The sequence below is a fragment of the Lupinus angustifolius genome, chromosome LG04, assembly GCF_001865875.1.
Source record: "Lupinus angustifolius cultivar Tanjil chromosome LG04, LupAngTanjil_v1.0, whole genome shotgun sequence".
NCBI lineage: Eukaryota > Viridiplantae > Streptophyta > Magnoliopsida > Fabales > Fabaceae > Lupinus > Lupinus angustifolius.
The window spans coordinates 2,815,422-2,828,990 of NC_032012.1; the positions used below are offsets into that span (position 1 = coordinate 2,815,422).

The 13,569-nt window shown below is 33.9% G+C and overlaps 1 protein-coding gene across 1 annotated transcript; it reads left to right on the plus strand.

Annotated features, from left to right (window-relative positions):
- Positions 9,583 to 13,257, plus strand: LOC109345098 (histone acetyltransferase type B catalytic subunit-like). Its single transcript, XM_019583887.1, has 10 exons — positions 9,583 to 9,751; positions 9,836 to 9,877; positions 10,895 to 11,004; positions 11,078 to 11,146; positions 11,277 to 11,315; positions 11,398 to 11,474; positions 11,591 to 11,693; positions 11,803 to 11,884; positions 12,001 to 12,161; positions 12,278 to 13,257. Exons 1-10 carry the CDS (start codon positions 9,667 to 9,669, stop codon positions 12,938 to 12,940), a joined length of 1,431 nt encoding a protein of 476 aa, XP_019439432.1. The 5' UTR covers positions 9,583 to 9,666; the 3' UTR covers positions 12,941 to 13,257.

Sequence of the window (13,569 nt, forward strand, 5' to 3'; positions counted from 1 at the left end):
TCATATGCTGGGGTAATGATGTGATGAACCCAAGTGAGCCCAAGTTGGATCATGATGGACTAAAAGACATTGGTAGTCCCATGACAAGGGCACGAACCAAAAGAGCACAAAATGCACTAGGACAACTCATGGAAAGCATCAAGGATAGTGTTCTAAGACTAGACCAAGAGAGTTATAAGTTCATTCATTGTGTTACTTTGAAAATTAGCCCAAAAGTGGAAGAAGCAGGACACGACCGTGCCCCAGGACATGGCCATGGCGTATTCACCTCTGTCTGATATCCAAATGTTGTACACGGTTGTGCCCTAGGACACGACCAAACCATGTTTACCAAAAATGTCGGAAAATCTCGAGGCATACTAATTTTCATGTTTTATAATTATTTTTTGATGTTTTAAGCATGTTTTCATTAGTTTGAATTCAGAATATGGGCATGCTAAAGATTGATCAAATTGTTATTAAAGTGTAACTTCCATCATTAAAAGTTGGAGAGAAAGATGATCCTGCATTTAATTGGGAACTCAAGTTGCTGATTGTGTGTGTAGCAGCCTGGAATCTTTTGGAATGTATCCATCCAAGTTTCCTTGCCTAATTGACTATTTCATGGTTGGTTACATTAGATTCCTTTCCAACCATGAATGACACGTTTTTTGAAGTTTAAAACCCACATCAATCATTCCTAAATTATTAAATTGCAAAGAGGAGTAAAGAAGAACATTGGATTTCATGTTGTGCACAGCCAAGTGAAGGCATTGAAGCATTAGCCTAGGATTCCATGTTACATTGAATATTTTGACCAAAGAGAATGAATAGGTGAGAATGTATCACAATGGTCTTCATAAATTCTTCATGTCCTCATTGATTATTTGTTCACAATTTTATGTTTCTGAATGTCTTGGTCTTCACGAATTCATGAGAGAAAATGAGACTTTGGATTCATTTTCACACTTATGAGCCAACATTCACTTTGGAATTAGGTAAGGAAACTTGATTGGACACATTCATAAAGATTACCGGCTGCTACACACACAATCATCAATTTGAGTTCCGAATTAAATGCAGGGTCATCCTTCTCTCTAGTTTTTAATTTGATCACTATTTATCATGCCCTTATTCTGAATTTGAACTAATGAAAACGTGTTTAAAACATCCAAAAAAAATTATAAAACATGGAAATTAGTATGCATCGAGTTTTCCCGAATTTTTTGGTAAAGACAGTCTAGTCGTCTCCTGGGGCACGACCGTGTACAACATTTGAAAATCAGACAGAGGCGAATATGCCCTAGCCATGTCTTGGGCCACGATCGTGTCTTGCTTCTTCCACTTTTTGGGCCATTTTTCAAAGTAACACAATGAATGGACTTACAACTCCCTTGGTCTAGTCTTGGAATACTATCCTTGATGCTTTCCATGAGTTGTCCTAGTGCATTTTAAGCACTTTTGGTTCTTGCCTTTATCATGAGACTACCAATGTCTTTTAGTCCATCATGATCTAACTTGGGTTCAAATCATCACAAATAGTGTTCCTAAAGGGCCTCAATGACTCATATGTTGGGGTAAGATCACAAATATTGATCATGGACCTTATGCCAAGCATGAGCAAAGTATTTTCCCTCATCATGCAACAAGAAAGACAAATTTATGGGCAGGAGGTGGAATCCAAAGCCATGGCTGTCTTAAATAATTGGAGAAAGAAACATCTATCTAGAATGGGTCAAGGATGAGGAAGATCTATTGTGTCAATTAACCCAGGTAGAGACAATTCTCTTGCATCAGGAAGGGGGTCATGGAACAAGAACACTGGTTATGGGAAATATTGCACATACTGCAAGATGAATGGACATACAGTGGAAACATGTTATAAATTGCATAGTTTTCTGATAAGGCAAATCGCAAGTGCACGATTATGTCGTCAAGTAATAAAATATCGATCCCACGAGGACTGGAAAACTCCTTTAATTATAACATTTTATTTATACTTAACTCAAATAAGGAATAAAATTGCATTTTAGAACAATTACCAAGAATAATTATGAAAATAATTAAAAGGGATTGAAACCTAATTTAGGAAGAGTTCTCAGGATAAGGGTTACCGCTTTTACACTCGCAAATCCTTGTTTTGCTCCTTTTCATGAACTTTGAGTTGTGAGGGTGAATTGCTATTTGATATGTGTCATCCTCTCTCGAGCTCCGACACGTGTACTCAATTAAAGTCGCACCTACTCTCGCGGTACAATTATCAATCAAATCCTTTACTTGATCCTTCTATTCAATCGCTTCATAGCAACCCAAGATGAATTCCAGAAACCCCGAGAATCCTAATATTACTCTCGTGAATTAGGATTCTAGTTTGAATAATTGAATGGTCGAATAGTTGGGTTCACCTCTCGGTCCTTCCCTAATGTATCTAAGAGTTGTAATTTGTTGGTCAGACAACTCACACGAATAAAACTCAGTTTAATGATTCAAATCACAACACTCAATGAAATAGAAATAAGAACAAGTATTTATTGAATATAAAAGGGCATAGTCCCAATCCTAGAAACAAAGGGAATTACTCACTCATGATGTAGAAGAGAATCCCAAATTCTAAATTAGAGAATTGTAATGTAAAGAATGTGTAAAATCTTTGAGGGAGAATCCTTATTTATCCTAATTACAAAATATTGGGCTAAACCCAACAAAACAAATCTAAAAAATAGGAATATAATATAACATCTATGACTTCTTTTGGTCCTTCAATTGTTCTTCGCATAGCCTCAACACTGAATTCAATCTTCTTGCACCCAATCTCTACCTTTTTTTGCTTTAATCCATCCAAACTACACAACATAGCTAAAAACACCCGCTCAACCCGAACAAAGAGAAATAAAAGCTAAAAACAATCCTAAAATCCGAATTATGTCCTAAAATACAAGTTAAATGCAATACAAATGTAGTATAATTTCACACTTATCATTTTCCATCCAATTTTGGCAAGAATGAACAAGTCCATTCAATAGTGGGTTCAAGAATGGATGATCAAGGTCAAACTTCAAAAAAACAGAAGGATCAGAACAACACAATTCATGTATTGACCAAAGAACAATACCAATGGTTGGTTAATATGCTGCAACAATTCATTGGAGGAGCTTTTAGAACAAATGAAGGCGAGCCAACCATCAACACAAACAATGTATTGAAAGCCACTTCAACTAATCATTGAAAGACATAACAGGTATGCCTACAACTATGGATTTTTCCAATACTTGGATTCTGGACAGTGGTGCGACAGACCACATAAGCTCCACCTTAACTAATTTTTTAACATATAATGAAATAACACCCATTAGGGTAAAATTGCCTAATGGAAATGAGGTGATAGCAAAAGCCTCTGGGACAATGACACTCCTCCCAAACCTTATAATTCATAATGTCCTATCTTTACCTAGTTTTTTTTATAATTTGATTTCCATATCCAAATTGGCATTAAAATGTAAATGTGTGTTATCTTTTGATGCTAATTGTTGCAAGATTCGGGAAAGCAAGTCCTTGAGGATGACAATGGATTGTATATGTTAAAAGCTCCTAGATACTCACACCACATAAACTTCTCTACCTCTACTACTGATTCCAACATATGGCGCTATAGATTAGGACATGCATCACATAACTGTATGAATGAAATAAAGAATCTATTCCTTTTTGTTGAATTCAATAAAGATTACAGTTGTGATGCTTGTCACCAAGCCAAACAAAAGAAGTTGCCTTTTACTGTGAGTACTACTTATTATTTACATAACTTAGAATTAATACATGTTGATATAAGGGGTCCCTTCTCTACACCCTTTATCAAAGGCTTTAAGTACTTCTGATCCATAGTTGATGACCATAGTAGATACACTTAGATTTATTTGATGAAATCCAATGCTGAAACCTCAAAGAACTTGCAAAACTTTGTTCTAATGATAGAAAATCAATTCAACCTCAAAGTCAAGATTATCAGAAGTGATAATGGACCCGAATTCACCATGGATACCTTCTATAGTAGTAAAATGGATCCTACACTAAACAACATGTACTTATACTCCTCAACAGAATGGAGTAGTTGAAAGAAAGCATCAATACCTTTTGAAAGTAGTTAGAGCTCTGTTAATTTAAAGTAAGTTGCCTAAAACCTATTGGTCCTTTGCTATAAAACATTTTGTACACCTAATTAATATTCTGCCTACTTCTGTTCTTAAAAATAAAACTCCTTATGAGATCTTGATGGGCAGCCAACCTAATTTACATTCTCTAAGAGTCTTTGGATTTAGTACACACAACCATTCTAGAGATAAGTTTGATCCTAGAGCAAATAAATGTGCATTTCTAGGCTTTAAAGAAGGAGTAAATGGATACATTATCCTTAATTTCATCACTAAGGGAATACAAGTTAGTAAGAATGTGATATTCTATGAGAAAACCTTTCTCTATATGCTTGAAAACCTACCCAACCAAGAAATAGAAGGAACATTACATGAAAATTGTTCACACAATCTTATGAGCCAAGGAACATAGGAGTTATCCAAGAAAATAACACTCAGATAAATGATCTGTTGATTAGAGAATATAAATCATCAAACATTAATGACAATTCTGAAGATCACAACTTAAGAAGAAGCAATAGGATCACTAGGGCCCCTACTTATCTTCAGGATTACCATTGTGCCTGACTCAATAAAACCAACAGGCCTATCTCAAGTACCAAATATTCATTATCCACATATCTAAACTACGATAAGCGTTCTCATATCTGTAGATCCAGAATTCTTTCCATAACCACAAACATAGAGCCAAAGACCTATTCTTAGGCCATTAAGTTCCCTCATTGGTAGGAAGCCATTCATAAAGAATTGGATGCTCTACAACAGAATAATACTTGGATTGTTACCAACCTACCTAGTGACAAATCTGCTATAGGATGCAAATGGGTTTTCAAAGTCAAATATAAGGCTGATGAAAGCATTGGGAGGCATAAAGTTAGGTTAGTTGCCAATTGGTACACCCAAACTGAAGGAGTATACTACTTGATGACTTTTTCACCAGTAGCTAAAATCTCCACTATAAGATTAGTCTTAGCCCTTGCCTCCATACATAACTGGTACCTTAAGCAATTGGATATTAACAACGCCTTCCTACATGGAGACTTGTTTGAGGAAGTTTATATGATTATCCATCATGGTTTGTCCCACACTCAAGTTAACTAAGTCTACAAACTTCAAAACTCTCTATATGGCCTTAAGCATGCCAGTAAACAATGATTTCCCAAACTCTCAAGCTTCCTCATTAAACATGGATATCATAAATCAAGAGGAGATCACTCACTATTCATTAAATGGCCTTCTAAAGATCTGATTACTGCTACCCTGGTTTATGTGGATGATATCATCTTTACTGGTAACAATGTTGTTGAAATCAATCATCTCAAACATGTCTTAGACAAAACTTTTAAGAATAAGGACCCATGATACTTAAATTACTTCCTTGGTTTTGAGATTACAAGAAGTGATGATGGAATCTCAATGAATCAAATAAGATGTGCATTAGAAATTATCTTTGATGCATGCATGATTGGATGCAAACCCTCTACTACACCTATGCCCCTTGATCCATCTGCTTATAGGAGACTGATTGGAAGATTAATCTATTTAACTAACACTAGGCCAGACATAACCTTCAGTGTCAATCAGTTGTCTTAATTTATGGCATGCCCTACCACTTTACATCATAATACTGCCTTGAAAATTCTAAGATGCCTAAAGGGATGCCCTGCTCTTGGACTATTCTTCCTTGTTCACTCTACAATACAGTTGAAAACCTATAGTGATAATGATAGTGATTATTTCTATATATATTTGGTCCCAAAGCCTTAGTTAAAACATCATCAAGTTATAAATGAGTAGGTACATGGAGGAGTTTGATCAAACCTTGGTTGAATTTTTTCCTTATAGTGTGGCAATCTAATTCAATGTGTTTTGTCCTTTCATGAAAACATGATTAGAAGCAATGTATATAGTTGATCGATTATCACAATAGAGTAAAATAGACATGGAGTAATCATGCTACAAATCCTCTAATAATTAGTTAAGCCAAGTTATCTCACAAGTAGTTAATTTCATGGTTCTATATTCAGCTTCACAAGAGCTTCTAGAAATAGTTCTTTGTTTCTTAGAATTCCATGAAATTAAAGGATCACCTAAACAATAACCACTCACAAATCTTCTAGTATTTGGGCATGAGACCCATTACACACCAAGTTAGGTCTCATAGACATATCTGCCCCAACTTGTGAGGGTATCAAAATTAAATAAATTAAATGATGAACATAACGATTCCTTTCATATTAACAGTGTTAATTTTGTTCTAAGTAATTCGCCCAAGGTTAACACCAACAACAAATTCCAATCTCCTGTCACACACCATGTTGTTGTTGTCACACACCATGCTGCTGTCAGCCTTTGTATGGAAGCTTCTAGACCAAGGACAGGACCAGAATCAACTGCACCAAGCTTCGAGCATGATGCACTAAATTTGTGCCCTCATGCGCCTATGATGGCTCATGACTCATCCATGATTGAGCCAGGCTTCAAACCTGATCAAGCCTCTTCACCCTCAGCCAGATTTTCTCACCTTGAGATGCCAAGGACCTTGGTTAGAGTCATGGTTGCTCGTTCCTCGGTCAAGGACAAGCATCAACATGTGTCAACAAGCAGAATAAGCATAGTAGTGTTGGCTACTCTGTTTTTACTCGCGATACAAACTAGCTTTGTGCTTTGTATTTTCACTCATTAAAATCACGTGCCTATTAAGTTGTTAGTTAGTTATTTCTGTTTTTAGCATTATCCTTCATATAAATAAGGAGAATCCACTTTGATAAACTAACCAATTCACTAATCAATAAAGAAGTGCATAAGTTTCGTTCTATTTCATTTTCTCTGCTTTCTGTTTTCTTTCGAGAAATTATTCCAAGATTCGTGTGAATCTTTCTATTACATGTTATGATCTCACATTAGGTAGCATAACAAACTCAATATGGTGCTTAAACCATGAAATTCTCTCACCTAATAGACTACTCTTTTTGGTTGAGTTGTATGCGTTGAAATCCTAACAATTAGTGTTTTCATTAACAATTGTGTCACATGAATGACTATTTATAAGCTCAATTAAGGTATATTGTTAAATATTTATAACTGATTGGAGCCGTCAAAAGAGAAATGAGTATCAACAGGTCATTGTCGATAAAGTGGAAGACATCATGTAACTTTTAAAGGGACAACAATATTAACAGATCTATATTAGAAAGTATAATAAGGTCAATATGATACTTAAGGAAAGAGGTCTTCCCACCTAACATTATTGTCGTCAGCACCACCATCTAGGTGAATCTATCTCCACATCTTAATCATTCTTCCATCAAAATCAAACCCTTACCGGGAAAGCAACCCAAAATCTCAACATTTTAGTTGCGGAATATACCCACCATAACGGAATCAACATTTTAGGTTAGACATAGGCACTTCCTTGATACCAATTGGAAAGGTGCGCGAGCTGTAAGATGTTTGCAATTTTCTTGCTTTACAAGTTCTAAATAAATACCCATTGTATTGATCAAGATCAATGGAGAATACGAACATGAGATCAAGTCTTGCAAACACAATTTGCAATTAGGAATCAGAACAAGTGCTGATTTTTAAATTATTATATCTATGGTTTTAATAAAGGGTATCATGTAATTAGAAAACTCAAGCTAGTAGCACATCATGTCTCAAAATATGTGTTATTTGTGATTAGCATGAAAATATATTGAAGTTAAAAATAAGAAAAACTTGTATGGAGACGCATTCAAATTTAGAATGTATCATGTGTATTTATGTTTTTGGTACTATTATTTATAACTAAATTCTGATTAGAATTAAATTTTTAATGTGTTAACAAGATTTTATTGGTTGTCTTCACATACATATGTCTCTATACAAGTCTTTCTCGTTAAAAGTTTAATTATTTTTCTCATCATTCATAATAAATGACACACTTTGTAAGACAATAGATGAATTCATATCACTTTTCAATCAACAATGAACTTTAGGAGTGGGAATTTGATTCATAGTGTAAATGGTTTTTACTTCATTTTAAAACATGATGTTTTAATATATCAAATTAATAAACTTTACAATGCAATAAGAAGAGACATGATTAAAAAAGGGGTTCAAGCTTTATATTTTCATGAAAGATAAATACAAATTTTAATTTGGTTGTAAAATGAGTTACTCAAATTTTAATTGCAATGTTACCTCACATAAATTTGAACACCGTTTTAAATCGGATCAAACAACGGTGTGACTATGGTTTGACCAATAAAGAAGTATTCCTCGCAAAATAAAAATGTTGGTTGTAATGATAGAATACCTAATGATATTTTTTATGTTGTATATTTAGTTCTCTAACTCTCAAATTTTTTTATTTACTTGGAATTGAGAATTTGCTACGCTACAACATTTCTAATGAGCATGTATGTTCATATATTCATTCCGTTAACCAACAATGGGGGAAATTGAAATGAAAAATATGAAGTACTTTATAAATTAGTAATATATGCATTATCTTTTTATGACCTTACTTAATACTTGCTAGTTTGTTCTTTTTGACTATGTATTTTAAAATAAATGGGTATGATGGTGGATATTAAGGTGTGATGCTGCGAAGAAATAGAGAGAAAAAGCCAAATGTAAATTTTGATTTTTTTAAGGGATCAAATAAAAATCATAAAATTACCTTTTATTCATAAGTATTATATATTCTATATCTCAAATAAGATGTTTAAAATGACTAACTAAATATGGGATGATTTCATCTCGAAAAGTTTTGTCAACACATTGAAACAACATCTTTTCAATTTAAAAAAAATGATTTAAGATACAAAACAATATTGTTTTGTGTCATTTGTTTTTTATTCACTAACTTCAAGAAAAAACATTTATTTTAGTCTTTTAAGATTAGGTAATTGTCACGAAAGTCTCTATTGATAAACAAAATTTTGAACCATAAACTAAATATCTTTATCCAAAATCATCTCTATTAGTACTAGTTATCTTCTAATTTATTTTAATTGATTATTTCCCCAAAAAGTGATGCGATAAAAGTCTGATGCAATGTGGTTCGGTGGAGGTTGGAGAGTTGGGGTGGCCACAGAATCAAAAGTTCAAACTAATTTTCTCGAATTTTTTAAAATATTTTATGACTTTTTAAACTAAACCATTATATTTTGAATAAACAAATCTAATGGTTGTAAAAGTAAGTTGACATAGTAAGACATATACTAATTAAAGTCAACAAATTTTTACAATAAAACTTGCCAAAAAAAGTTTTGACACATGAACCAAAAAATAAGGTGATTATGTAAAGTGAATAAAATATCTCCTTAAATAAGGATATAAATTATTTTATTCATTTGAAAATATATTATTAAAAAACAAAACATATGTCAAATAATATGGGAATTTAAGGAGAAGTTATCAAATTATCTCCTTTAGTCTATTATGTGAGTACCGAACAAGTCTATAAAGTGTGGAAAATGATTTCCCCTCCAATATTCATTTCCCGCTCTGCAAAACCCTAAACCCCTCACTTCACTCCATTCACATCAAAATGGGGCACAACAAGAACCACCAATCTGATTCAGATCCTAACGACCAAACCAATAAACGACGCCGTGTCGCCTTCTCCGCCGTGGGTATGTTTTCATTCCCATATACTTTCTCTCTCCAATTTCAAATTTTCTCCTTTATTCAACGTGTGTTTTTTGTCTCATTTGTAGATTTTGGTGTTGAAGCCAAAGATTGCATCAAAATCTTTCTAGGTACGTTGAAAATTTTAATCCCGCGCTTCTGGGTATCTCTCTATTCGCTGATTCAGTTATATGAAAAAAGTGGCACCTTTGGAATTTGGTTTAGGATCTTATTTTTTTTATGGGTGTAGTTGATCCTCACTTGCAGGGTCTGAGTAGTTTTTCAGCATTGCTGGGGTACCCAAGAACAAATTTAAGTAAAAAATGTTCTTAACTGTTTTCATATCACGTTCTTACTTAATTTGTCTGCCTGTTTAAATTGATTTTTTTGTTAAATGAATGAGAATTTGGTTTCTTTTTGCACTGAAATTGCTGAATTAGATTGTAGACCTGTTTGTTTGGCTAGAGTGTTAGACTTTAATAAGAACATTTATTCGAAAATGAAGCTGAAATTCAACTTTTAGGAGAAGTGGAAGTTTTCAGCTTCTCACAAAAAAGCTTTATGCAAAAATTTGTTTTTGGAGATTCTATTTTTTTTTTATAATCCTAAACAATTGAGCCCTATTTCCGGTGATTGTTGAATATAGAACTTTCGATACTTACTTGTAGATTCGGTTATCTGGGCTTGACTCTTCCAAGTTTTGTTTTCTAAGCATTTGAAAATTTGCAATTTGTTAAAAAATATTTTTCCTGTAATAAAAGAAAACCACTTCTGAGATTTATATGCTTTATTGGTCGGGTTTTACTAAAAATGTTTATATGAAAATAGAATTTGAAATTCAGCTTCTCAAAAATATGTTTCTACCAAAAGTGATATCAGAAAACAGCTTATTTCAAAATCATGAACAGATGGGCCCTATTTTTTTGGTTTTGTAGAAAGTAAAACTTTTCTTGATGTAGCTTGTCGTTTGGGTTGTCTGGGCCTGGTTTTCTAAGGATTATAAATTTTGCTATTCTAGTTGTTCAAGATTGTTATGTGGTGTGCAATTATTTGGTTTCTAACCTTTATTTCTTCCCCTAGTTTTGTTCATTGTCAGCCTGTCTATAATGGGCTTGCATATTTACATATTGTCTTGTATTGTTGTGCAGTTTCAAGCAAAGAGGAATTCCATGCCCCAGAGAGTTTTCTCCTTGATCCTGTGGATTTGAATAGTTTTTTTGATGACGAGGGCAAAATTTATGGTTATGAGGGATTGAAGGTGAGATCCATTTGAATAATTGTATTAGAATGTTTCATGGTACACAATGTCTTGTTTAACATTTCATTTACAGATTGCTATTTGGGTTAGCAGTGTATCTTTTCATGCATATGCTGATATAACGTTCCAGAGTTCATCTGATGTAAGTTCTGAATTCTTTTAGACTAATGGTAAATAATATGGATTGTACTTTTACCTTGCCAAGTTTTTTTTTGTTGCTTCTTGGATAATGGCTTTGACACTTTCTGTAAATGGTTTGTTTCACTGTTAAGAGAGGCAAAGGGGTCACAGATCTAAAATCTGCTCTTCAGGTTAGCATCAACTTCCATTTTGAGATGCCATTATTTCTATCTTTTACCCATGACTTATGCTTAGTTTTTTTTTTTTTTACAGACAATTTTTGCTGAGACTCTTGTTGAGAGCAAAGATGAATTCCTTCAAACCTTTTCCTCAGATAAGGATTTTGTTAGGTATTTTATATTTTTACTCCAAAAAAAAAATTTAACGCACTGCATTTTTAATATTTTAATCAAAAAATGATATTAATTTTCTTTACGACTGGATTCTAACTTTAAATGGTTTGCAGAACAACCATCTCAAGTGGGGAGGTTTTGAAGCACAAATTTTTCAATGGGCACACTGATGATTCTAATAATAGGCTTGCAAATTCAGCTACTTCTGACATTGAGGTTATAATTTACATTTAGGTTCAATCCGTTTTACTGTAGGGGTTAAAAGTAAAGTTGGTCAAGTCTGCATATGATATTTAAGGATATTGATGCATAACTCCTTGACCAGGCTGTTCGTATGGTGGTAGGAAACATGGCTACTGGGCATCTTTACAGTCGACTAATACCTCTCGTTCTTCTCCTGGTTGATGGTAATTTGCACTTATTTAGTATTCCGTAGTGTAGAATAATGTATACTCTTATTTTACATGAAGCTTAGAATGCAGTTTTAGTATTTAACTCATTACCCATACCATATGTCATATAGGTAGCAGTCCTATTGATGTTATTGATCCGTGCTGGGAGTTGTATCTTATAATTCAAAAGGAAACTGATCTGCAGGGAGATATCCAATATAGGTTGATCGGTTTTACTGCTGTCTATCGATTTTACCACTACCCTGATAGTTCTCGTTTGCGGCTTAGTCAGGTAATAGTTGATAGACACCCAAAAACCAATTTTAACTGTTAATATGCTCTCTATAATACTCTGAATCATTTCATCTTGGTACCTTTTTTAAAAAAAACATGTTAATGGCATTGCAGATACTTGTATTGCCTCCTTATCAGCACAAAGGTTATGGTCGTTACATTCTGGAGGTTCTGAATGAAGTAGCCATATCTGAAAATGTTTTTGATTTGACAGTAGAAGAGCCATTAGATCACTTCCAACATGTCCGTGCATGTGTTGATACATCCCGCCTGCTTCGTTTTGACCCAATCCAGCATTCAGTCGAGGTTGCTGTTTCACTTCTAAAGCAAGGAAAACTGTCGAAGAAAACTAACAATCCTCGACTCACGCCACCTCCCAGTGCTGTTAATGATGTTAGGAAGATTTTGAAAATTAACAAGAAGCAGTTTCTCCAGTGTTGGGAGGTTTTGATCTATCTTGGCCTTAATCCTTCTGACAAGCACATGGATGACTTTGTGAGCATCATTTCCAACCGTGTGAAGTACGATATCTTAGGGAAAGATTCTGGTAATTCTGGTAAGCAGGTTATTGAAGTTCCAAGTGATTTTGATCCGGAGACGTCATTTGTCATGTTCAGGTCGGAAGCTAATGAAGCTAGTACTGTGCTGATGGATGACAATCAGAGAAATCAAGAAGAGCAACTGCAGAAGTTAGTTCAGGAAAGGGTGAAAGAAATACAATTGATTGCAGAGAAGGTAACACGACATCTGAAGACCTTGGAGACTGCTGTAAATTGAATATCCATCACAAGATGCCATCATGAATAACAATGTCATCCTCCTATGATCATGTTTTTTTTCTCTGTTGGACAATCAAAGTTTGCATTAAAACCAATCATAGTTTTATTGTTATCTGTAGACATTTATGTATTCTGGGCAGACAAAGATTCCTTGATTGAATTCCTTTTACCAGGCCATGTTTGAAAAGCTCCATCCTAGGCTGTAAAGAAACCATGTTGTGGGCATTTCTGGCCGATGTTCTTATTATGTGGATATAGGGGAAATGGCTGATTGAAAGAAAGGTGATTCCACTGTAAAGTTCCAAAATCACTATTTACTCCTTTCTATTCCTTGCTAACTATAGAGTACAATCTATTCATCTTATGGTACTTCCACCAGTGTGGTCCTGACACAAGAAATTGAAAAAGAGTTTACACATACATGTGGAAATCCTCATGGTCAGTTGAATACAATCATACTAGTTAAAATTGGTTAAAAATGGTATCCACTGAGTTTTCATTGGAATTGTATTGGTCATGTTGACTATTTTCATTTAAATTACAATTTTTTTATAACAGTAACTTATTTTTAATAAAATATTGTTGTGAAGGATTAACACATGATCATTATTACCTTTATTTATATTT

Bases quoted from the DNA above. Each gene is read 5' to 3' on its own strand.
- LOC109345098 (XM_019583887.1), top strand. From the start codon at position 9,667: ATGGGGCACAACAAGAACCACCAATCTGATTCAGATCCTAACGACCAA. The intron at 11,475-11,590 runs GTATTTTATATT...AATGGTTTGCAG, and splicing joins TCAGATAAGGATTTTGTTAG to AACAACCATCTCAAGTGGGG. The intron at 12,162-12,277 runs GTAATAGTTGAT...ATGGCATTGCAG, and splicing joins CTCGTTTGCGGCTTAGTCAG to ATACTTGTATTGCCTCCTTA.